We start from the raw sequence: 26,066 nt of genomic DNA, 5'->3' as shown, positions 1-26,066 counted from the left end.
TCCCGAGTAGCTGGGATTGCAGGCGTGCCTCACCACACCCAGCCAATTTTTGTATTTTTTGTAGAGAGAGGGTTTCACCATGTTCCCCAGGCTAGTCTCTAACTCTTGGACTCAAGCGATCCGCCCACCTCAGCCTCCCAAAGTGCTGGAATTACAGACATGAGCCAATACGCTCGGACATTTTTAGGTTTGGAACAAAGTTGCAGGTACATTTTGTTTCTCTGTTATAAAAGTAACATACTCATTTTAGGAAATTTGAAGGGAAAAACGAAAAGGTCACCAATAACCTATGACCCAAGATAAACTTTGTTAATATTTTGGTATATTTTCTTTTGGGCTTTCCTTTTCCTGAGCATATTGTTTTTATATAGTTGAGGTTGCCTTTCATTATATAAAACAGAATCATTTTTTTAATCCCATAGCAAAGGTATTTCATGTTTGCTCTTCATGCAAATATTTTTAAACTACACAATATTCTGTTAATGAACTATTTTCCATTTATTGGAAATTTATTTCCAAATTTATCTACTTTATAATTTATTGGGCATCTTTTTGCATAAAACTCATTAATTTTTCTTTTTAATTTCTATACTTTTTTTTTTTCTAATTCACAGGTGAATATAAGAAAGATGAACTTTTAGAAAGTGCCAGGTACGTACTAATGTTATAAATATGTGACAGGAATACTTTACCATTAACTTTTTCTTTTTTTTTTTTTTTTACAGTAAGCAAACTTTAAAAAGAATTTTTTTTTTAATGGTTACAGTACTTATCTTGAGAAAGATCTGATGAACAATGCAAATTACTAATACTTTTTTTGTATTCTAGGAGTGGCAATGAAGAAAAAATGATGGCTCTACTCACACCATTAAATGTCAACTGCCACGCAAGTGATGGCAGAAAGGTACTTCCTTTTGCAACTGAGTTTGTGCTTATCTCCTGGTAACATAAAGATGTGTTTATCTTATGATAAATTGAAATATATTTGAAGAGAGTGCTGATGTTTTAAGTGTTTCAGTATTTTCGGTATTTCAAATTCTTAAGCCTAGTAAAACTTTATTGACGATAAACAGTTATTTGCTTCCTGTATGCAATAGTGAATTTATAAACTTGTATACTATGCCTTCAATATGTATGTTGTATTTTGTAAAACCAAATTGATAACTACTTAGATAATGAAGTTATAACTGGATTTTCTGGTTTTATATTTGGGTTTTTTCTCTCTCACACATTTTATTCAACCATTATTTGAATTTCATTAATATATTTGATTAATATTTCAGTCAACTCCATTGCATTTGGCAGCAGGATATAACAGAGTAAAGATTGTACAGCTGTTACTGCAACATGGAGCTGATGTCCACGCTAAAGATAAAGGGTAAGCATTTGAACAAAAACAAGGACTTTTTAAATGTTACCCTCTTCTTAAAACAATCTTTGTAACCTTATAAAAATAATATTTTTTATTAAATAACATTAGTATCTATTGAGCTTTAACAATGTACAGGTTGCTCTGAGGGCGCAGGAAATTATAAAACCTTAAGCCCACAGCTCATAGAAGGTTTATATTACACTTCAGAGGGCATGAAAAGATACCTAAGAATACAATGAGGTCTCTACCAAGTGTTGAGTCACAGAGAGGGATAGCACTGCAGGAGTTCCCAGGAGGGAACTCTCAGTGATGGTTGACTGGAGTGGTTGGGAAATCCCTCAGAATGAGGTGTGACTTGACCTGGACTGTAAAGTCAAGTCTCAATTCAAGAAAGCAGAGTTTGCGGGACATTAGTCTGCAAGACAATTGGGATAAGTGGGGGCTGCTAAAGCAGACATTAAAGCACATTTAAAAAACAGTGAGTAGACTAGCTTTTATGGAGCAGATGATTCACACAGGAGACAAATGAAGGTTAGGATTAGAGAAATAGGTAAGAACCAGGTTTTGGAGGACTCTCGGTATGTGGCCTAAGTAATTCAAACTTCACTCTGTGATCTGAAACAAAGGGGATGATTATTCTAAAAGAAGTTTTAGGAGGTGCATTTGAAAGCAGTGTGTTGGCTAAATTGGAGAGAGAGGACACTAGATGCAAAAGCAGCAATTAGGAAAGTGAGCATTCTAGAGGTTTAAGCATAATCAGGATCCATAATAATGGTGGCAGAAGAAATGAAAATGAAGGCATAGATGCAAGAGATATTGCAGTGTAAGAATGGATAAGATTTGTTGAATGGATATGATGAGCGAGGAATAAAAGGAAAGCTACACTTCAAGTTCTGAATGAGTTAGATCCAGTGATACACATATGAAATACAGGAGGCAAAATTGTTTGGGGGGAAAATGTTGAATTGACTTCTAGAACTCTTAGTTTTTTATTTGTTTGTTTGTTGCATTTTTTATTGTATTTTATTTTAGACGGAGTCTCGCTCTGTCACCCAGGCTGGAGTGCAGTGGTGCGATCTTGGTTCATTGCAACCTCCCGGGTTCAAGTGATTCTCCTGCCTCAGCCTCCTGAATAGCTGGGATTACAGGCACAAGCCACCACGCCTGGCTAATTTTCATGTTTTTAGTAGAGACGAGGTTTTGCCATGTTGGCCAGGCTCAAACTCCTGACCTCAGGTGATCTACCTGGCTCGGCCTCCCAAAGTGCTCAGATTACAGGCATGAGCCACCACGCCTGGCCTAGAACTCTTAGTTTAAGGGGATGCTATAGGAACATAGTGGAAGCATCTAGTAGGTAGTTAGGAACAAAATTGGTGCTCAGGCAAGTGAAGAATCATATATTCAAAAATAGTAAGGAAAGCCATGAACCTTTAAAGAGAGGACTCATAGAACTAAAGACTAAACCACAGGTGACCATCCCTTACCCGAGTTTGGCATGATGGTGGCTATGGCAGCATATTAGTGAGTGATCCCAAAGGAGAAAGAAAAGCTTCAAGATAGAAGTCAAGATTTTAAAGTTTCACTGTATCTTCCCATAGAGAAAATTCTTCCTCCATTCCCATCATGGAAGAATTGGGTTTCAACTTATTAAAGATCTCAAAAAAGTTTTAAAAATGAGCCAATATTTGAGCTAAGTCTGGAAAAGACATGTAGAAATGAGCCAGAACAAAGGAGGGAGGGAAATCTATACCCAGGGAACAGTATGTGTAGAGACATAGAGGGTATGTATGAAGGGTAAGCCTAGAGAGGGAGCCAGATAATTGTGTGTGCCACGTTAATAAGTTGGAACCATCTCTTGAAAGCAGTGTTAAGGTGTAACTACATCAGACTTACCTTTTAGAAAAATCTGCCTCACCTTGGAGGATAAAGTGGGGTGGGAGCTATTTCAGTAGTGCAAGGGAGAAATAACAGGCCCAAACTAAGGCAGTGGCAGTAGCAGTGAAGTATAAAGGAAGATGGATTTGAAAGAGACTTGGGAGTTCAAATTCTTAGGACTTAGGGTTCAAATGGATGTTACTAAATTTTGAACATTTTTATTAGAACATCACATAATCCATTTGCTATTTAAGTGTAAGTAATTAAATAAATTTTAATTTATAAATTTACGTAGGCCTAAGAAATCTATACTGAAACAGGTTTTTCCCCCCCTTCTCATTGTAGTGATCTGGTACCATTACACAATGCCTGTTCTTATGGTCATTATGAAGTAACTGAACTTTTGGTCAAGGTTAGTGCTCTTGTACTCTCCTAATTACTTTCTAGAGTTATATAAAATAACTTGAAATACATTAGTATATCTGGGTTTCTTTTTATTTTCTGTGTTCTTAGTGCTTAAAAAAGTAGAAGTATTTATAAGCATTATAAAATATAGGTGACTAATAGCTCAGCATTTGACTGCTTTGAGATTTTTAAGATACCATATTTTTTTTTGTTGGTTTTTTTTTTGTTTCATTTTGTTTTTGAGACAAAGTCTCACTCTTGCCCAGGCTGGAGTGCAGTGGTGCGATCTTGGCTCACTGCAACCTCCACCTCCAGGGTTCAAACGATTCTCCTGCCACAGCCTCCTGAGTAGATGGGATTTCAGACAGGCGCCATCACGCCCAGCTAAGTTTTGTTAGAGATGGGGTTTCACCATGTTGGCCAGGCTGGTCTTGAACTTCTGACCTCAAGTGATCCACCTGCCTCGGCCTCCCAACGTGCTGGGATTACAGCCATGAGCCACCATGCCCAGCCTGGATACCATATGTTTTTAAATATAAAGTAGCACTGTCATCTTGCTACACATCATCTTGTGACACATCATCTGAAATCCCGTCTACTCAGGAGGCTGTGGTAGGAGAATCGTTTGAACCCTGGAGATGGAGGTTACAGTGAGCCAAGATCGCACCACTGCACTCCAGCATAGGCAAGAGTGAGACCTTGTCTCAAAAAAAAAAAAAAAATCATATAGAATAGCAGATAAAGTGATTCCATAATTTATAGCTAAAGGTGAAGTTTCAAAACTCTAAGAAGCAGTTTTTAGTGAATCATATTTTGTTAAAACCACCAGATATAATAGCAAGATTTGCCAGTTGTACTTTGAGTTGGAGCAGGCCCATTTGGTAAGGTTCACTTCTTCCAGTATGCTTAACAGCTGTTTAACAAACAGGTTCTCAAGACTAGCAAGAAACTTTTTGTTGTTTTTTTGTTTTTTTGGGTTTTTTTTTGAGACGGAGTCTTGCTTTGTCTCCCAGCCTGGAGTGCAGTGGCACAATCTCAGCTCACTGTAGCCTCCACCTCCTGGGTTCAAGCGATTCTCCTGCCTCAGCCTCCCGAGTACCTGGGATTACAGGTATGTGCCACCATGCCCAGCTAATTTTCTATTTTTAGTAGATACAGAGTGTCACCATGTTGACCAGGCTGGTCTTGAACTCCAGAACTCAAGTGATCTGCCCACCTTAGCCTCCCAAAGTACTGGGATTACAGACGTGAGCCACCATGCCCAGTCCGAAACTTCCTATTTTGATCTCTTTTAGATGAGAGTAGAAGATATATATTATCTTTGGAAGTGGATCCCAGGATGTTACCTATACTCTTTAACTTCTGTTACCCTGCACCCATTCTACTCCTTCAGCACTTTTCCCCACTCTCGGCAGCTGTTATGGGAAGAGAAAGAGGACACTTGTTTCCAGTGCCTCTTTGGTTCCTTTTGGGCCTGCGTCTTATGAAATACATTTTCCCATAGAAACAACTTTATAATAATAATTAGATACTCTAAGTAGCATATTAAACTTATAATATGGCTGTATTGTTATACATTTGTAACAGTAATGCTTTTGCTTCTTGTAAAACTGAATCTTGACTCCAGCAGAACATTTGAAAGTTGCTATGTGATAAGAATGAAACATCAAGCAGATTGCACTTGGACTTAAAGACAACTGAGTGGTATTTTCCTAAGACCTAGTGTTTTACTAAATAAGAATGAAAGGCTGACTAGAGGTCATACCTACAGAGGGGCTTAGCTAACGTGAGGGTGTAAGTAGTTACCAGGAGAGTAAAGTAAGCAAAGTCAGGAGAAAGCAAGTAGATAGGGATTGAGAATGCAGATTCTGAGCAGTGCTGAGTCAGTTGGCAACACTTACCTAAATATTTTGGCTAGCAGAAGCTGGCATTTAACAGCAAACACCCAGTGACTGCTTTCCATGACCAGGGCATTTGCTAGCCATGGAAGGCACTAAGACATGATCCCTGGACAAAGTGTTCAGATAATGAAGGTCTGGCTCTAACAGGCACAAGAATAACAGGGAATTCTCTTAACATTCTTCCTCATAGTCTCTGAGTACTAGGAAGCAAGTAGACAGATCTGGCTAGAATGGAGGGAAAAATTACGTCAGATAGATTCATAATTAATTGAACAACTGTGCAGAGTGTTGACTGATATTTCTTTGCTTGGAAGGGAATGTTGGAACCTCCAGTGGGGCCTGAAGTTTCTATCTTTATCTTTATTGTGGTGCACACTTTTATGGTTGACTTGATAAAAAATTAGAAGGAATGCTTATCCAGTTTGCAGATTAATATGAAGCTGGGAAGGATAACAAATATTCAAGTTGATAGAATCAAGGCTCAAAACCATCTCACCAGGCTGTAAGCTTTGGGTGAAGCCAGTAAGATTAATGGGGCTCAGCAAGGACACTTAAGTTCACGAAATAAGTCGCACAAGAACAAGATGGGAGAGGAGAAAATACTTTGATGTTTACTTCTTGTTTAAACAATAATCCAGGGTTTTTAAATGACCCATTAACTCAATTTAAGTATAAATTATAATGTGACAGCTTAAAAAGCTGTCATAATTTTGTGCCAATAGTAGAATAGTATTGCAAGCAAATATAATCATGGATACACTGTACTCTGCACACCCAAACCACACTGGAATCTGTTATTTTAGACTCTCGGTTTGGTTTGGTTTTTTTTTTTTTTTGGTCGGGGGGAGAGGGTCTCACTCTGCCACCCAGGCTGGAGTGTAGTGGCGCAATCATGGCTCATTGCAGCCACGACCTTCCCAGGCTCAGGTGATCCTCCCACGTCAGCCTCCCAAGTAGCTGAAATTACAGGCGTGGTGCCACCACATGTGGTTAATTTTTTTATTTTTTGTAGAGATAGGGTTTCACCATGTTGCCCAGTTTGGTCTTGAACTCCTAAGCTCAAGCGATCCACCCACCTCAGCCTCCCAAAGTGCTGGAATTATAGGCATAAGCCAGTGCCCCTGGCCTCAAGTGTTTTTTAATGAATTTTTTAAACTAAAGTATATTTAGTTGAGGGCCACCACGATAAGTGGAAACCATCTGATATGAAAGATGAGTGTCCTTTATGATGTCTTTTGCTCCAAAGGCAAATAGATGAAAGTTAAAAGTGCATATTTTAACTTAATATAGAAGAAAACTTTCTAACAACAGAAGTTCTGTAGTGATTATAAAAAGCCATATTAGCTGCAAATTAGCTCCCCATTGTCAAAAGTACTGAAAGACTAAGAAGCTGGTTTACCTTAGTTGAATGCTGTAGAAGGAAATTTGTGTTTGATTGGTTTGTATGACTTCAGTGGTCCATACTTAGCCGACTCCACTACTTGGAAATGGCTAAAATTAAAAAGCCTAAGAATACAAAGTGTTAGCAAGGATATGTAGCAACTGGAACTCAAACATTGCCATGTAGCAGTGGAACTCAAATGTTGCTGGTGGCTGTATAAAGTGCTATAGCCACGTTAGAAGACTCTGACAGTTTCTAATAAAGTTAAACATATATCTACCATGACAGCATATGTTCATAAAGAAATGTTTATGATAGCTGATCTGTAACACAGGTTGAGTATCCATTATCTGAAATGCTTGGGACCAGAAGTGTTTTAGATTTCAGATTTTTTTTGGATTTGAGAATATTTGCATATATACTAAATAATGAGAAATCTTGAGGATGGAACCCAAGTCTACACATGAAATTCACTTATGTTTCATATACACCTTATACACATAGCCTGAACATAATTTTATATAACATTTTTAATAAATTTTGTGCATGAATTAAGTTTGTGTGCATAAGGTTAGGTGTGGAATTTTCCACTTGTGTCGTCATGTCGGTATTCAAAAGTTTTGGATTTTGGAGTATTTTGCATTTCTGGTTTTCAGATTAGAGATACTCAACCAGCCAACTAGAAACAGTCCAAATCTCCATTAACAGGATGATAAATAAGCAAATTATGATATATGTATACTGTGAAATACTCCTCAGCAATGAAAATGAACTACTTGTGCAACAACATGAATGAATCTCAGCAACCTTATATGTATGAAAGAATCTAGACAAAGAAGTATATAAGTTAGAAATTTATATTCTTCTGTTTTTATGAAATTGAAGAACAGATATATCTAATATGTGGCCAGAATGGGGGCAGGAATTGTCTGTAAAAGGAGCATGAGGAAAAATTCTGGGGTAATGAAAGTGTCTTGTATCTTGATTTGGATGATGGTATCACAGATATATACATTTGTCAGAATTCATCAAAGTTGTGTGTTTCACTGTATGTCAGCTATACCGCAAGAGGAGCATTCGTTCTTGGAAAAGATGCAGGTTAAATCTAAAGCTTCATTCTTAACTGTTCTTAAAAGTAGAAAAGTTAAGTAGACCCTTGTTGGTAGGGCTAGCAATCAGCTACTGTTTTTTCCATTGGGAAAAATGTATACTCATTCTGAAATAATTGGCTTAAAAAGTGAACTTTGGGAACATAACCTGCTTTAGCATGTATGATGTTAAATTACACAGTATGAATTAATCTGAATTCTTTTAAAAATTGAACATTAAATATATGCTTTTTGCTCTCCAGCATGGTGCCTGTGTAAATGCAATGGACTTGTGGCAATTCACTCCTCTTCATGAGGCAGCTTCTAAGAACAGGGTTGAAGTATGTTCTCTTCTCTTAAGTTATGGTGCAGACCCAACACTGCTCAATTGTCACAATAAAAGTGCTATAGACTTGGCTCCCACACCACAGTTAAAAGAAAGATTAGCATGTGAGTATAAAATTATGAATGTTCAGGTAGGATATTATATCAATAAACTGAACATTTTTTCTTTCCTGTTTGTTTTTAGAAATGTTTAAGTAATAGAATATTTTTCTTAGCCATGGGTATCCACTGTTGTTTAGCATATTTAATAGTTTGGAAGTTTCTACTTAAGATGCTATGAAAAGAAAATATGTTTGTATTAATTTTTTCAAGTCAAGTTATATGTTTTTTATATGTACTGTATTAGACTTATTAGATGGTATGCCTTTGAAATGAAAGCATTTGATTTGTTTTCATCTTTGATATGACTTTTCTGTTTAATCTATGAAGCTTATGAATTTGTGAAGTTAAAGCTTCATAAGATTGCCATCTTGTAAACAGTCTCCAGATCTTAACATCTGATATTCGTTGGCACCTGGGCCAAGGTCTTTGGTTTTCTGTCTATAGCTGAAGTAGATGTAGTGAGAAATAACCATCTAGTTTGGATATGGTATTAGTGCATACAGACAAGCAACTTATATTAGATTTGTATTATCCTGGAATAATAAAGAATGATTGGTAGTTCCACAAGTCTGATGAGTAAAAGAGAACCTTAAGGAAAACCTCTTTTATTTTTTCATCATCATAGGTGGCTTTTGCAAATATCCAACTTGTCTAGTTCCCAGTTCCCTGATGGTATGAGCAACACTGTCTGCTACAGCTATGATGTCAGTGTAGAGATCAATATTTCTTTACTGGGAAAAATTTTGTGCTTGAAATATTCTAAAACCTCTCCAGTCTAGGAATATATTGTAGTACTCCAGATATCCCAAAGAGAATTATGAATTAGAACAGACCATGAATCTGCCGTGGGCTAAACCTGTGTATACTCTTGAGGCCATATGTCTATACAATTGCACCATAACTTTGGGGAACTGGAGTACCACTGTCTGTTTTCAGGGGTTAAATTTGGAGAATATCTTTAGAGCCTCAATCTGGCTATTTTGGAAGATTATTTTGAAAATAATTTCAAGGAAAATACTAGATGTCTTTTAGATAAGCCTTTTCAATTTGATCTCGTTATAGATGTAAATGCTTTTTCTTCATCTAGATGAATTTAAAGGCCACTCGTTGCTGCAAGCTGCACGAGAAGCTGATGTTACTCGAATCAAAAAACATCTCTCTCTGGAAATGGTGAATTTCAAGCATCCTCAAACACATGAAACAGCATTGGTAATGTTTCAGATTTAAGTTTTTAAAATACAATAACCAAGAACATGCTAAACTAATCATAATATCCTACTTTTAGAACTAGCATTTTTTTGAGTCTGCAGTTTTAAAAAATTACTGCCTATACAAATATTTTTAAAAAATTTAAACAGTGCCAAAAAATAGACAACCTCACCCTGCAGAAGGCAATGCTATTATCAGTTCAAGAATCTTCAGAAAAAAAAAATTTATTCAGATTCTGGCATATATTATATGTAATGCTCTTATTATCATAAGTGATACATATAGGGGCTATAAAAATGAATGCTTTTTAGGGGCTATAAAAATGAATGCTTAGGTTAGAAAATTTGGAACCCAATGAAAATAATGAAAAATAAAATAAATACCACCATCCAGATGAAAACACTTGTTGTAGTCCCTTCCTTCTTCAAAATTAGATATAGAATGTGAATAAAGTATTTTAGAGGTTACTTCCCTGATAGAGGTAATAATAACTGTGGAGCTATGACAAAGTAGATGTGAGTAGAGAAGTCTAAGGAAAAACAGAAAAGAATGGGAGCTAATAGGGATACATGATAAAAGATAAGAGAGGGAATGGTAAAATCAGGGGCGACCTTAAAATTTAAAGGTAGAAAAAAACTTAAAGGTAGAAATTTAAAAGGAAGAAAGTAAATCCCGTTGTATGAGTTGCAGAATGTGCTTCGGGTAAGAGAAGATAAGTAAGTTAATGTGTGTAGAAGCAGATTTAACTGATGGTAGCCTTACTTACCTAATATCTTTTATGAGAAGTTTTCTTCCTTATATCATAATGTAAACTATGAAATTTATGTAGAAACCTACCTATAAAGCATTTTGGACCTTTTTACTGCTTGTAAGAAACATCTAAATTAAAAAAATAGCAAAGCTATAGACTAATAAGAAATGCTAGTACAAAATTAAAACCACAACAGCATTAAAACTGTGCAAAGAAACATGGAAAGACTGACGTGGAAAATTCTGGTCGTAACTACTGTTAAGCAACTCGTTTTTGTAATTAACCTTAAAACACACTAGGAGTTGTGTTGGTGAGTAGTTATGGTGCAGTAGCAGTTTCTTACGGGTTCCCAGAGATCTATAGGCCCTGCTCCATGGTGGTGCAGAGGAGTAGGGTGTAATTTGAGGTGGATGTGATTAAAAAAAAAAAAAGTCTTTAAAAAACCATGTCCGGTCTCTGTGCTCTCATGATAGATGTCCTGGAATGATTACCCTTAACCTACCAAAGGAACTATGTTCTCCAGTTAGAATTGGTTTTATTTAAGGTAAAGGAATGATTTTGGTGACAGCAACATCAAAGAATGGATCTGCAGCAAAGTCATGAGGATCTGATAAGCTTTATGATTAACAACAGGTTAAAATCAAAGAATAAATTTCATGTGTACTGTATTTTTAGATGTATAGAGCAACTTAGCTGAAAAATTACCCAGAACTTTTATTCTATAGGTTTTCAGGTTTCAGTTTTAACTTAACATATATACATTGGTTTAGTCATGTGTCATTCAGACATTATTGAACACCTATTGTGCAGATATTAGGCTTAGGCTTATAACTGGCAAATCTCTACTTCCTGTCTCCTTTCCTCCTGAATACATCATAGATAGAGATGCTGCAGCCTCAAACTCTAGATTATATCATTTTCCACCACTGATTTTACAAAGAGGTAATGCATGCTCCTTATTCTGCTGAAGCAACTGGTTGAGAGAGATATAAATACTGCTCAGCTTATCAGCTGTATCGGTGCTCTTACCATACAGAATCCAGAGCTGATGAGTGTTCTGTTATTTCCTTTTTTTTTTTTTTTTGAGATAGAGACTTGCTCTGTTGCCCAGGCTAGAGTGCAGTGGCATGATCTTAGCTCACTGCAACCCCCTCCACCTCCCAGGTTCAAGTGATTTTCCTGTCTCAGCCTCCCAAGAAGCTAGGATTACAGGCGCGTGCCACCACGACTGGCTAATTTTTGTATTTTTAGTAGAGGGGGGTTTCACCATGTTGGCCAGGCTGGTCTTGAACTCCTGACCTCAGGTGACCCGCCTGCCTCGGCCTCCCAAAGTGCTGGGATTACAGGCGTGAGCCACTGCACCCAGCTATATTCTGTTATTTCTTCATGTAAAGAAACTTCAACCTTTGCAAGGGTGTTTTCTTAACCTTTAAAATATTGCATAAACACAATGCTACTTCAAAACAGTTTTGAAAAGGATATTGGTCACATTAAGGTTTTCATCACACCAATGGTAGCTTTTTCAAAGATACAGGACAACTGTAAAGTTTGATTGGAATATTTAATAACAGATATTACCTGATAGGTAGGATTTTCAGGTCCTGTCAGAATTTGGTAATTGTTGCAATTCAATCAAAAGTCAAGAGCAAAGTTGCGTCAAAAGTAAAACAAAAAGATTAAATAACTACTTGATTGTTCTTGATTGGAAACATGAATGTTCTTAAACCAATTATGTATAGTCCTTGATTAATGCTGCAATTTAAATTATTTAGCATTGTGCTGCTGCATCTCCATATCCCAAAAGAAAGCAAATATGTGAACTGTTGCTAAGAAAAGGAGCAAACATCAATGAAAAGACTAAAGAGTAAGTATACATTTAATGATTAAATATTATTGAGATTTTAGTCTTTTGGAAAATATGTTCACTGTCTGGCTTTTTCTCTTTAAGATTCTTGACTCCTCTGCACGTGGCATCTGAGAAAGCTCATAATGATGTTGTTGAAGTAGTGGTGAAACATGAAGCAAAGGTATACTTCCTTTTTGGTAATCTTTGGTGATCCAATGAGTTATTTTTTATTTAGCAGGTGAAATGCCTGACTTCCTATTTACTTTCTCATAAGTATTACTCTTTTTTCCTTATAATCTATGCTTAAGAATTGTCCTGCAGGTAACCTTTTCTATATCTAATTTTTGCTAGAACATCTATGGGTTTATTCAGATACATATTATTCCTGTATGTCCTCCCTCCTCCATTCCTTTTAACCACAGCCCACAGGTCAAAGTTATTCTTAAGGACTTTTCTGACCTATCATCTTTTCTAATCCATATCTTCTAATTCTTGGTTGTCATGATAACTTCTGTTATTTACCCCAACCACCACTTTTGTTTTTTTGTTAGTTTGTTTTTTGTTTTACCCTCTGTTATTTCTGTAACTAAGCCAAAGGACTTGAACGGAAGGAAATATATTATTTAAATAATTTGACTAAGAACATAATAGCTCCCCATGTTGATAAGCTACTGTTCTTTAGTTGGCATTTGTGCACAAAGCATTTTATTCACCAAATATGCTTTCTTCAAGGCTAGAAATCATCTCTTACCTAGGAACTTTTAAAAGTACTACTCAGTAAAAGATATACACAGCATCTCAGATTGGAAGAGATGACAGTAGTCACCTAATTCAGCAATTTTTACAGTTTTTAGCCACAGATCCTTGCCTACTTCAAATAAAATCTTTAGTTGAAATTCAGTATACTCTGTAACAGAGAAAGAATAGATATGCTGTAGATGAAGGGAGAAGAAGAATAGACGCTCTTCTCCTTGGATGGCCCTGAAGCCCTTCCATAAATGAAATTTGCAGGATAGTTTATTCTTACCTGTCCTTTCTTGAGTTTCCATTCATTCAAGGAACTATTTAGAGTTCTCCAGTTTCTTTTTGTGTTGCCTCTCTGTGTCTTAATTTCTCTTTGATTTGGGGGAATTCTTGATAATGTATAATCTTGATCTTTCCTATTGTAAATTATTGAATAAAATAAAGTTTATTTCTGCTTGACTGCTTGGCATATCTTGTCTCTCTGTTCTATAACTGTTTGTTGATTGCTGTTTTCATACTTGTGGTACATTGCTTGAAGAATATCTGGATGCATATTGAATTAGAGTTGTGACACTCAATGAAACAATCTTGACTAGGGTGACCAACCATCCAGTTTTGTCCAGGGCCGGATGTTTTTTTGGGAACACAGGACTTTCAGTGCTAAAACCAGGAAAGTCCTAGGCAAACCAGAACAAGTGGTCACCCTAATCCTAACACAGTGGTATCCAAATAGTTTTTTTTTTAAGTGGATATTTTTCACATTTCGGCGAGTTAGGGTATGTGAATAAATAGTTTGATTGTCCTGAGCATGTTAAATCAATTTTTCAGGCCCTGTAAGCATGGAGACTAGCTATTCATACTCTAGTTTTAGGTTCATTGAGGTCTTGATTATATTCACATTCACATATTATCTGATTCCATGAATATGAATTGGTCAGTGTCTCAAAACACACTAGTGTCCACAGGATTTATTACTGAGGAACTTAATTTCATAGCTATGTTGAAGAATTATTTCCATAGCAGGGAGGTAGGGATAAGGTTGGTGGAGTCTTACAGGTGATTCTTTTTATTGTGAAAAATTTCAAAGATACAACCCAAGTAGAAAGAATTTTGCAGAAAATACCTGCCTACCACTTAGATTCTATTACTAACATTTTACTATAGTGTTGTATTACATATCTTTCCATTTTTTTCCTCCATCCACGAATATATCTTATTTTTTTCACACATTTCAAAGTAATCTGCAGACTATTCCTCCTAAATACTTTCACATGCACATCAACTAGAGTTTAATCTTTGTTTACAGTTTTTCTTTAGATATAAAATTTGCAGTGAAATGCAGAGATCTTAAATGGATATTTGCTGAATTTTGACTAGTACATACAGCTGTGTAACCAAAACTGTAGAGATATAGAACATTATCTCATGGCAGAAGTAATGCACAGTCCCAGGCAATCTCCACTTTTGACAGATAACCATTTTATTTTTTCTGACATAAAAGTGCGTTCTAGGCCTTGACATACATGGAATCATATAAAATGCACGCTTTTGTGTAAGGCTTTTCTCACATTGTATAATGTTTTGGAGATTCGTCCATGTATCAGTAGTTCATTTTTATTGCTGAGTATTCCACTGTGTGACTATTCCATAGTATGTGTATCTATATATTTTACATAATAAATAAGGGAGAAGATTAAGCCAATAGAAATAAGCATTTTAATGATAATTTATCTCTGGTTTTGTTACTATTGTCTATCTTGGGGTTAAGCTTTACATTTCTACACTTTAGAGATCCGTAAAAATACATGAGTTCGACTTTCTTAGGCAATGTCTAGCTCTAAATATTTGTGAATGCTTTAATGATAAACACAACTACTATTCAGCATCTCACATTTAACCCAAAATTGAGTCTTCCTTCTAGTGATAGCCTTCATGACTTGGTAAATTTATTCTCTAGATTTGGGCAAAAATACTTGCTTTGGCATTGGATAATAGGCCTCATAAAAGAATTGAGACTTAAAAGTAGTAAAAAGTGTTAAATACCTGATTGTATGGTTTTAAATTTTGCATTGCAAGACTAACTTCAATTTTTTCTGCATTGTTAAGGTTAATGCTCTGGATAATCTTGGTCAGACTTCTCTACACAGAGCTGCTTATTGTGGTCATCTACAAACCTGCCGCCTACTCCTGAGCTATGGGTGTGATCCTAACATTATATCCCTTCAGGGCTTTACTGCTTTACAGATGGGAAATGAAAATGTACAGCAACTCCTCCAAGGTATTATATGCTTCCATGAAATTAATTTTTTTAATTAACCTTTAAAAATTTTTCACATATCAGGTGTGATAGGTAGGAGTTGGTAATAAGAAAAATTGAGAATTTTTGGTTATTTCTTCTTAGGTTATTATACTTTTAATCAGCTGAATATCCTCAGTCCCCAAATGTCATTAAGTGATAATTATGATTTTTGTTCCAGTAGCATTTTCTGCCCAGTTTCTTAAGTTAAATAGATGGCTTTCAAGTTTTTATCGAGAAAGTTTTAAGAGTAAGATAAAATGGTGGCTATTTATTTTTAAAGAAAGGAATTTTTAGATCCTACATATTCAAGGCAGGTAGAATTTATATAAGGTAGCCAACTATTTGGCTTATTGAAACATTTAACAACTGAATACACTCATATTCATTACATCTTAAAAGATTTAGATCAAGTATCTACACACTTGGCATAGATGAAACATTTCAGCCAGGTACCTGGTCCCATAAATTTTAAAGTATTTTTGTCTACATCTCTACTTTTATTAGAATTTAATGCAGTAGCTTTGACATCTGAAAGCTCAGATGAGAAAAATGTAATAGATTAAGCTTTTCTGTCTTTTAACAGTAAATACTTGATGATCTTTATGCCTTTATTCTGGGAACCACGTTTTAAGAAACACTGCTTGAACAGATGAAAGCAGATTGGTACAACCTCCTGGAATCTGCCAAAACTGTGAACTTACAAGACTGTTTTCAAGATCCCCATTACTTCCCCCATACATCACACATTCATTTTGTTGTCAGTTTTTGGGGTAATAACACTGGTCCTATTCAGTTGGCTAGTGATAGAATGTAAAGTCTTGTCAGTTTTATACTAAGTGCCATTACATACAGCTTTTTACTTGCCTTTCCAACTAGTTTCTTACAATAAATTACTGAAGTGGAATTTCCAGGTCAAAGGGTAGCATATAATTGTCAAATTATCTTCTATTAATAGAAAGCTGGTATTTAGCATTTTACAGCCGGAATATATGAAAGCACCTGTTTTCTGTCAGCACTAGATATTACAATTCTTAATATTTTCCTTTAGTGAATATGCATGTGTGAATTACAGAAGTAATAGATTTTAATGCTAACTATAAAAGTCTCATCAGTGTAGCTCTCCATTTTCTCTCTGCCTACTAGCAGATGGAAAAAAATGATATTTTAATTTGCATTTCTGATTATGAGTAAGTTTGAACATAATTTTAATGTGTTTATTGCCCATTTCTCTTTTTTTCTTTTTTTCTTTTTTTTTTTCCAGACGGGGTCTCGCACTGTCGCCCAGGCTGGAGTGCAATGGTGCAATCTCAGCTCACTGCAACCTCTGCCTCCTGGGTTCACATGGTTCTCCTGCCTCACCCTCCCAAGTAGCTGGGATTACAGGTGCACACACCGCACCCGGCTAATTTTTTGTATTTTTAGTAGAGACGGAGTTTCACTATGTTGGCCAGACTGGTCTCGAACTCCTGACCTTGTGATCCCCCTGCCTCGGCCTCCCAAAGGGCTAGGATTACAGGCATGAGCCACCATGCCCGGCCTTTTTTTTTTTTTAATTTTTCTTTTATTTATTTATTTTTGAGATGGAGTCTCACTCTGTCACCCAGGTTGGAGTGCAATGCTGCGATCTTGGCTCACTGCAACATCTGCCTCCCAGGTTCAAGTGATTCTCATGCCTCACCCTCCTGAGTAGCTGAGATTACAGGCGTGCACCTAACTTTTGTATTTTTAGTAGTTACGGGGTTTTACCATGTTGCCCAGTCTGGTCTCCAACTCCTGACCTCAAGTAATCTGTCTGCCTCGGCCTCCCGAAGTGCTGGGATTACAGGCATGAGCCACCACGCCCAGCCAACCATGTCTCTTTTGTGTATGTGTGAATGTCTTGTGCATGTCTTTAGCTCATTTGTTCAAGCGTTTCAAACTACTCCTTTCATAAGAACACCATATATATATATATATATAATTTTTTTTTTTTTGAGACGGAGTTTCATTCTTGTTGCCCAGACTAGGGTGCAATGGCGCTATCTTGGCTCATGTAGCCTCAAATATATTCTCTTTAAAGATACATGTTACAGTTTGGTTTTTTCCTATTTTATTCTTGTTTAATGCTGTTATTATCTGACATATTTTTCCAAATACCAATTTTCTTTTTTTGATGCTGCTTTTGATGTACTGCTCCAAGAAGCTTTTTTATTGCATGTTATGAAAATATTCCCGTTTTCTTCTAGTATTTTTAAGGTTTTTCATACTTACGTCTTTAATCCATCTGGAGTTTATTTTGTTCTAAGGTGCAAGGTAGATGTTTTCCTTTTCTGACAGTTTAAATGAGCTGTAAACATAGAATTTCAGACCTGGAAATGATGTTACATTTCTACTAGTCTACCTTATGTCTTCAGAACTAAAAAAATCTGAGGCCCAGGAAGTTCCAGTGACTTGCTCCAGTTCAGATTAGCTAATTAATGACAGAACCACACAGTTAGATTTCTGTTTGCTGTCTTAATTTAATACTTTTGCACCATTCCAATGGCTTGCTTATAGAGCAGGCCATCTTTAGTCATCTCCTTTATGTTCCTTTATATTGCTTACGTCACATTTTGTAATCATTATACACATTTACATATTTTGCTTATATGTGTTGTATTTCAAAGAGTTTTAAGAGAATCTTATTTTTCCCTCCCTAACCCTCACCCCCTTACTACCATGGAGATTTCGTACATAATCTACCAAATTGTAAAAGAACTTTGCTTTCTGATGAGATGCCTTCCGTAAAGCTTGGTTCCATCTTCCAAATAGAGGTTAGTCACTCTTTCTCTCTCTCTCTTTTTTAGAGGGTATCTCATTAGGTAATTCAGAGGCAGACAGACAATTGCTGGAAGCTGCAAAGGCTGGAGATGTCGAAACTGTAAAAGTAAGATACAATGTTATGTTTCTGTTAACTTTGGGTTTTTATTTTGACATTGTTATTTAATCTGTACTGTTATAATGAAGAGCCTGGTTTATTTGTATGTGCCTTGCCTTAAAAGGTCAATAATACAATCTTAATTGTTCTCTACAAATGAGTAGCCTTAAGTAATGAAAGAAAAAGACTTCACTTTCCCATGCATCCCAGTGAATATTACATTCACAAATATAAATAAATTCAGGTAATACCAAATGGGTTTTGCTTGAAGAACCTATTCATTTGTCCCTTTAACAGAATAAAGTTTATCAAATTATTTTATATTACTGTTTACATATGACAGGTAAGAAAGGGGAAAAAACAGTGTATCACTTCTGTCTATAGATTTCTTCTGATTTCTTCATTTCTTTGCCCCCTCTACCTCTAGGGATCCAGGGCTTAGTATAGTAATAAACACAATGTTGCCACTTCTCTTTCCCAGGGCTTGCAACTTCATCGCTTACCTGTTTCTCCGACAAGAGTCTTCCCCAGAGTAACCCTTACTGTTTTGACTCTTACTGTAGAAATATGTATGTAAAACTGGGCGCAGTGGCTCACGCCTGTCTGTAATCCCAGCACTTTGTGAGGCTGAGGGGAGTGGATCACCTAAGGTTGGGAGTTTGAGACCAGCCTGGCCAACATGGCAAAAACCCGTCTCTACTAAAGACATAAAAATTAGCCGGGCATGCAAGTACCTGTAATCCCAGGTACTTGGGAGGCTGAGACAGTATAGACATCTCAGATAACTTCAGATTTGTTTTTTAAATTCATTTCTCACAGAAAAATGCAACTATCATGCAGTTTTATTATTTGACATGTTTTTATTTTGATCCTCATTATTCTCATTCCCTTAAGTAGGAGGCTAATAGGATATTGAAAGGAGGATTTTGTTTCTATTACTACTGACTTGTGGAAATACAAATCACTTTGAGTTAAAAGGTTGTGAACTGATTTTTTCTTTTCAGGAGACATGAAAATTAAGTTGAAAGCAATTAGCTGATTTTTTTTTTTTTTTTTTTTTTTGGTGTTTGTGGGCAAGGAGAGATACAGAATTGTAAATGCTCATTCTCTTACAGATATTAAAGAACATAAAACTATATTTAGTAAACATGTTAAAGACTAAACTTTGTTTTTGTAAAGATAGAGGGAGTCCAGAGGAGGGAATAGATAAAGAGGAGATGAAGTTGGAGGGCAGGAAATGGACTTAGAGAACACAATAATGCCATTGGATTCAGGAAAACCTGTGCTAGGCATCAGGCTTTCTTCCCTCCCCTCTGCTTTTAAAATCACTTGATGGACATTTATCTCCATCAGCCATTCTTATCTACCTCCAGACAGATGGCTCTGTACGAATCACTGGGACAAGAACATCTGCGTATTACCTAATGAACACTTAACTATTGTGCTCAGTTGTGTTTGTTTACTGATAATCCACCAGGCTGGATACTTTATTCGACACATGCTATTAGAAAACCTGTCTCAGAGTGGGCAAAATGAAACTGACAGGTAAAGAGTAGAATGGCCTGTGATAACTACCAAACCAAGCAGCACCGGGTACACATGTTAAAAATAGTCATTTCTAGGGACCTGACTTGAGACCCACTGAAATACCATCTCTTGAATGGGGCCCTGAATCTGTATATCTAGCCAGCTCTTATTTGGGAAGCACAGAAGAGCTTTTTACCAGGACAATGATTAAACCCCTTGAGGTAAACCCACTGATAGCAGGCTCCTTTATTTTATTGAGCTTAGGTTATCCCCACTTTGGGAGTAGGATAGTAAAAAGGGGGAAAGAGTTTTTACTAACATGGATATATTCTTTTTGTTTGTTTGTTTGTTTGAGATGGAGTTTTCACTCTTGTTGCCCAGGCTGGAGTGCAATTGCATGATCTCAGCTCACAGCAACCTCCACCTCCCGGGTTCAAGCGATTCTCTTGCCTCAGCCTCCCGAGTAGCTGGCATTACAGGCACCTGCCACCACGCCCGGATAATTTTTTGTATTTTTAGTAGAGACGGTTTCACCATGTTGGCCAGGCTGGTCTCGAACTCCTGACCTCAGGTGATCCACCCGCCTGGCCTCCCAAAGTGCTGGGATTACAGGCATGAGCCACCGTGCCCGGCCTAAGATGGATATATTCTTTTGACTCTTTAAGCACTCTGATTTATTATCTATGTTGCTTTTCTTCCCCAGACTTTCATACTTTTCATAACTACACTTTCTCATCTGAACCAAAGAACACAGAAAATTAACTGTTTTCTTAATTCTCCTCAGGACTGTATAAACCATCAGCATTTTTTTTTTTCTTTTTTCTCTTTTGGAGATGGAGTCTGGGTTGGTCACCCACGCTGGAGTGCAGTGGCACTATCTCAGCTCACTGCAACCTCCGCCTCCCAGGTTCAAGCGATTCTCCTGCTTCACCCTCCCAAGTAGTAGAGACAGGGTTTTGCCATGTTGGCCAGACTGGTTTCGAACTCCTGACCTCGAGCGATCTGCCCACCTCAGCCTCCCAAAGTGCTGCGATTACAGGCGTGAGCCACCACATTCAGCCTAACCATCAGCATTCTATTAGTTATTTCATTCCATATAGAGTGGTGTGGTTACTGAACCACCAGCATCAGCATCACCCAAGAACTTGTTAGAAGTGGAGATTTTTAGGCTCCACACCAGTTACACTGAAAATTTGAGGGTTGGACCCAATGCACATTAAAGTTTGAGAACCACTGCTCTAAAGGAGTACTTTTCAAACTTTAATGTGTTTACATATTACCTAGGGATCTTGTTAAAGGGCAAATTCTGACCCAGTAGATAGAGATCTGAGATTCTGAATTCTTAATAAGCTCCTTGGTAATGCTGGTACTACCGTAATCTCATGTACCTCTATGTATATTTGCCACAAAATGCAAGTTACACTTGCTGATGATTGGCACTTAGTTTACCTGTATGTGTGTGTGTGTGTGTGTGTGTGTGTGTGTGTGTGTATATATATATATATATATATATATGTATATACAGTAGCGGTAATGATAAAATTTACCCTTGAGCTTTAGAAAAAGTAGAATATAAAGGCATACGTGAGGCCAGGCACAGTGGCTCACACTTGTAATCCTAGCATTTGGAAGGCCAAGGTGGGAGGATGCCTTGAGGCCAGGAGTTCGAGACCAGCCTGGCCAACGTGGTGAAACCCCGTCTCACTAAAAATATAAAAATTAGCCAGGTGTGCTGGCATGTGCCTGTAGTCCCTGCTACTCGGGAGGCTGAGGCAGGAGAATTGCTTGAACCCAGGAAACAGAGGTTGCAGTGAACTGAGATTGCACCACTGCACCCCAGCCTGGGCAAGAGAGTGAGACTGTCTCAAAAAAATAATAAGACACACAAAAAAGACATAGATGAGAGGACTGGAGGGATTCCCAGTAAATGACAAGATGAAATAAGAATACTAAATAGATTCTGAGAATACTGATTTAATGAGACAAGAAAATAAGTCAGACACTTTGAAAATTCCTACTAAATGACTTGAAACAAGAAATAAGAATATGTAGATGTAGTATCATGTATGTTGTGTTTTGTCCTTCAGAAACTGTGTACTGTTCAGAGTGTCAACTGCAGAGACATTGAAGGGCGTCAGTCTACACCACTTCATTTTGCAGCTGGGTATAACAGAGTGTCCGTGGTGGAATATCTGCTACAGCATGGAGCTGATGTGCATGCTAAAGATAAAGGGTAAATGTCAACGATTGTTATGGACTCTCTTCCTTACTTTTACTTGACCTTTTTAGGAAAACCTGGAAATATGATATGTTTTATTTTTCAAAGAAGCCTGTTTCCTAACACTGGCCTAAATATTAAATAGAGCTTCTTGATTTCAATTAAGATTTTATATGGTTAGCATTCATATAAAGACTTTACTGGCAAAATGCCTGGGAATTTTATAATGGCCAAGGAGATTACAGCATTAGTGTGATACTGACTTTTAATGTAGTAAATTTTTCAGTTTTCATGGAGGGTTTTTGAATTCTTCCAGTTTATCTTGAAGTTATTTTTTATTAAAAATATACAATTCTAGATGTTGCATATACGGATGAATGTTATAGTCTCTGCATTTAAAACATTTTTTAAATGTTCTCCCCTGACTCACCAAAAAAGAACTTACTTCTGCCTTAAATAGATTTAGGTTCTACAAAGTATAATCAGTATAATTCCTTATGTAGTTCAAGAATTATCTTTCATCAGTTATATGTAATTATTTAAATTAAAACATGTTCTTCTGTGACATTATTGTTCATTTATTACTTTTCAGAGGCCTTGTACCTTTGCATAATGCATGTTCTTATGGACATTATGAAGTTGCAGAACTTCTTGTTAAACATGGAGCAGTAGTTAATGTAGCTGATTTATGGAAATTTACACCTTTACATGAAGCAGCAGCAAAAGGAAAATATGAAATTTGCAAACTTCTGCTCCAGGTATATTTAAATACTTAACTGTAAACAGTATGAATTACATAGAATATGTTTATGGTTTTCTAAATAATTCTAGTACAAACTTAAACTAGTAAGCGATGGGAAGCAATGTTACCTAATTCTGTACCTAGATTTTAGAATAAATATCATAAACATTATTTTATATTTTAATCCACAAGAGATATACCTAATGCTAAATGACGAGTTAATGGGTGCAGGAAATCAACATGACACATGGATACATATGTAACAAACCTGCACATTGTGCACATGTACCCTAAAATCTAAAGTATAATAAAAAAAAAAAAGAAAAAAAAATCCACAAGTATGTTTACTAGCACCTAGAGTTATTTTTGTCTAGAGCCAACTATCATGTGATAGTTCTCTTATTATTTTTAGTTTTTCTCTTTTTTTTTTTTTTTTTTTTTTTTTTTGAGACGGAGTCTTTCTCTGTCCCGCAGGCTGGAGTGCGGTGGCGCGATCTCGGCTCACCGCAACCTCCACCTCCTGGGTTCACGCCATTCTCCTGCCTCAGCCTCCCGAGTAGCTGGGACCACAGGCGCCCGCCAACACGCCCGGCTAATTTTTTTGTATTTTTAGTAGAGACGGGGTTTCACCGTGTTAGCCAGGATGGTCTCGATCTCCTGACCTCGTGATCCACCCGCCTCAGCCTCCCAAAGTGCTGGGATTACAGGCTTGAGCCACCGCGCCCGGCCTAGTTTTTCTCTTTAGTACTTTAACCTAAAAATATTTGATGAATTATTTACTTACAAGCCAGATTTATTTAGCATTGATAAAATGGATGATACTGGTTCAGTACAGATACCAGTAGATATTTTACAATAACAAGAATACAGAGATTTGTACGTTATTTAAATGTTCATGAAAAGTAAAAATAGTATAACATGAAAGTTAATTTTTAATGAAATATGACTTTATTTTGAATGTAGTTTAAAATTTTGACTACATTAATACATTAGAAAAATCCAGTAATATTTAACTGCCTCTGTATTCTTTTTTATATTAATTCTGTGTATAAAGTAAACATTAGTAACAGTGATGTTAACCTTTAAGGTAGAGTCTCAATATAAATTTAGTTTTTCTTTGGTATAGTTACATTGACTATTTTCTCATTGACCAACGGCACATTTAAGCCATTTCCCCCTATTTTTCTGTTTTTCACATGCCTAGCATGGTGCAGACCCTACAAAAAAAAACAGGGATGGAAATACTCCTTTGGATCTTGTTAAAGATGGAGATACAGATATTCAAGATCTGCTTAGAGGAGATGCAGCTTTGCTAGATGCTGCTAAGAAGGGTTGTTTAGCCAGAGTGAAGAAGTTGTCTTCTCCTGATAATGTAAATTGCCGTGATACCCAAGGCAGACACTCAACACCTTTACATTTAGCAGGTAAGTGAATGAAGTTTCACAGATTTAGGCTGGTAATATCTGAGATTCATTTTACCCAGGTAAAATATTTTATGTAACTAAACTTTAAAAATTCAAATCAGGCCAAGCACGGTGGCTCATCCTTGTAATCCCAATGCTTTATGAGGCCAAGGCAGGAGGATTGCTTGAGCCCAGGAGTTTGAGAGCAGCCTGGGCAACATGGCAAAACCGCACCTCTATAAAAAATTACAAAAATTAGCCAGGAGTGGTGGTATGCACCTGTAGTCCCAGCTATTCAGGAGGCTGAGGTGGGAAGATTGAGCCCAGGAGGTCACGGATGCAATGAGCCTTGGTTGTGCCACTGTACTCCAGCCTGGGCAACAAAGTGAGACCTTGTCTCAAAAAATAAAAAATAAAATAAAAATTCAAATCAAGTATCTTCTAATGCCACCATTATACTCTTTAGTGTATTTGTACAGAACAACCATACTTGAAGCTATTAGCTGAGTTCGAGTTCACTTTATTACTAGTATGTTACATTCAGTAAGAACAATTGAAGTAGGCTCTGCCAGTCCCCATGTACTTTGGGAATCATTATTCCAGGTCATCATTTTATTGGTATCACCTTTGGTAAACAAGTTTTGAAAAATATGCCTACTTGAGCCAGCCTTCCTTATAGGAAGCTAAAGCTTTCTATTCTTCCTGATGATAGCTGCTAAGCACAAGCAGGAAAAAAAAAAAAAAAATCTCAAAACTCTCAGAAGTTACATAAGCCTCTCACCAAAGTTATTTGTTGTTTTGGTTTGTGAGAGTTCTCATAACAAAATACCAAAGACCGGGTGGCTTAAACAACAGAAATTTGTTTTCTCACAGTTCTGGAGGCTAGGAGTCCAAGTTCAAGGTGTTGGCAGAGTTGGGGTTTCTTCTGAAACCCCCTCTTGGCTTGCAGCTGTCTACCTTCTCAGTGTGTCCTGCCATGGAACATGGTGTCTCTTTCTATATATGTCCTAGTCTCTACTTTTAAGGAAACCAGTCAGATTAGATTAGAGCCCACCCTAATGGGCTCATTTTAACTTTTTTAGCTCTTTAAAGGCTCTGTCTCTAAATAGAGTCATATTCTAAGGTACTGGGGTTAGGGCTTCAACTTAAGAATTTTGCAGGGTACAATTCATTTCGTAACATTTGTTTTAAGTTTTCACTCATAAAACTGACACAGTGTACCTTTGTTTTCAGTGCAAATATACAATATATTGTGGTTTCAGTACAGCTTTCTCAGCTGCATTACAGATGTTAGGAAATCATTAAAATCACTGAGCTATAGCTAATACCTCAGTAGAGTGCCATCATAGGCATAGTAGACTCATACAAGTTTGTCTAAATATACATGATTTAAACATGGTATAAAGAGCAAAAAATAATGCAAAATTTCTGCCATTTCGTGTAATGTGGGAGATGGAAACCTATTATGTTCATTTCAGTCTTGTATTATAACTTGGTGTTATACATGATTTTTACCTTTAAATTCTCACTTCATGTAAGTTGAGACCTCACTATCCAAAGAAACCAATACTCTATGTGTCTTTCAAGTATTTTGGAAGCCACAAATGCTAACATGGTGAGAAAAAGCTTTACTTCCACTGGCTATCAGGAGTTTCTAGTCCGTGCAAGACAAAATATGACTTGACCTCTGATTGGAAGTTGTGCTGTGCATATTTATGTTAGCTTTTAAAACTTTATTGTAGCTTATCTAGAACACTTAACATTACTGTGTCCAAGTTGTCTTTGTAAGTCACAAATAATTTGTATGCACAAAATATTTCTGTCCACTTCTGCAGTGTTAAATACCATACCTTGAGACCTAGAAAGACTTTCAGATTAATGTAGTATTTTATGGCAGTTTTATAATTGTATTCTTCTTTACGTGATCTTTTTAAATTCTTTTGCTTTAAATCCTTTAGCAAA

General features: G+C 36.6%; 2 protein-coding genes across 6 annotated transcripts in view; one reads left to right on the top strand and one right to left on the bottom strand.

Moving 5' to 3' along the window:
* Positions 1–26,066, bottom strand: part of LOC129469298 (serine/arginine repetitive matrix protein 3-like) — a 108,443-nt gene that overhangs the window by 36,739 nt on the left and 45,638 nt on the right. The gene's annotated exons all lie outside the window — the stretch shown is intronic.
* Positions 1–26,066, top strand: part of TNKS2 (tankyrase 2) — a 65,510-nt gene that overhangs the window by 18,261 nt on the left and 21,183 nt on the right. For 4 of the 5 annotated variants that reach the window (XM_055255737.2, XM_063629833.1, XM_055255731.2 and 1 more), the window contains 13 exons: positions 615–651; positions 829–904; positions 1,284–1,378; positions 3,593–3,659; positions 8,286–8,472; positions 9,557–9,678; positions 12,202–12,293; positions 12,378–12,456; positions 15,126–15,297; positions 18,144–18,223; positions 21,829–21,974; positions 22,552–22,717; positions 23,906–24,125. In XM_055255737.2, coding sequence (XP_055111712.1) covers positions 615–651; positions 829–904; positions 1,284–1,378; positions 3,593–3,659; positions 8,286–8,472; positions 9,557–9,678; positions 12,202–12,293; positions 12,378–12,456; positions 15,126–15,297; positions 18,144–18,223; positions 21,829–21,974; positions 22,552–22,717; positions 23,906–24,125 — 1,539 coding nt within the window. Of the gene's footprint in view, positions 1–614; positions 652–828; positions 905–1,283; positions 1,379–3,592; positions 3,660–8,285; positions 8,473–9,556; positions 9,679–12,201; positions 12,294–12,377; positions 12,457–15,125; positions 15,298–18,021; positions 18,111–18,143; positions 18,224–21,828; positions 21,975–22,551; positions 22,718–23,905; positions 24,126–26,066 lie in introns of all 5 variants that reach the window. The other variant, XM_055255721.2, reaches the window with a different exon arrangement.

The sequence above is a fragment of the Symphalangus syndactylus genome, chromosome 2, assembly GCF_028878055.3.
Source record: "Symphalangus syndactylus isolate Jambi chromosome 2, NHGRI_mSymSyn1-v2.1_pri, whole genome shotgun sequence".
Taxonomy (NCBI): Eukaryota; Metazoa; Chordata; class Mammalia; order Primates; family Hylobatidae; genus Symphalangus; species Symphalangus syndactylus.
The sequence above is the reverse complement of the archived record's forward strand: the minus strand, read 5'-3'. Positions and strand labels throughout refer to the sequence as shown.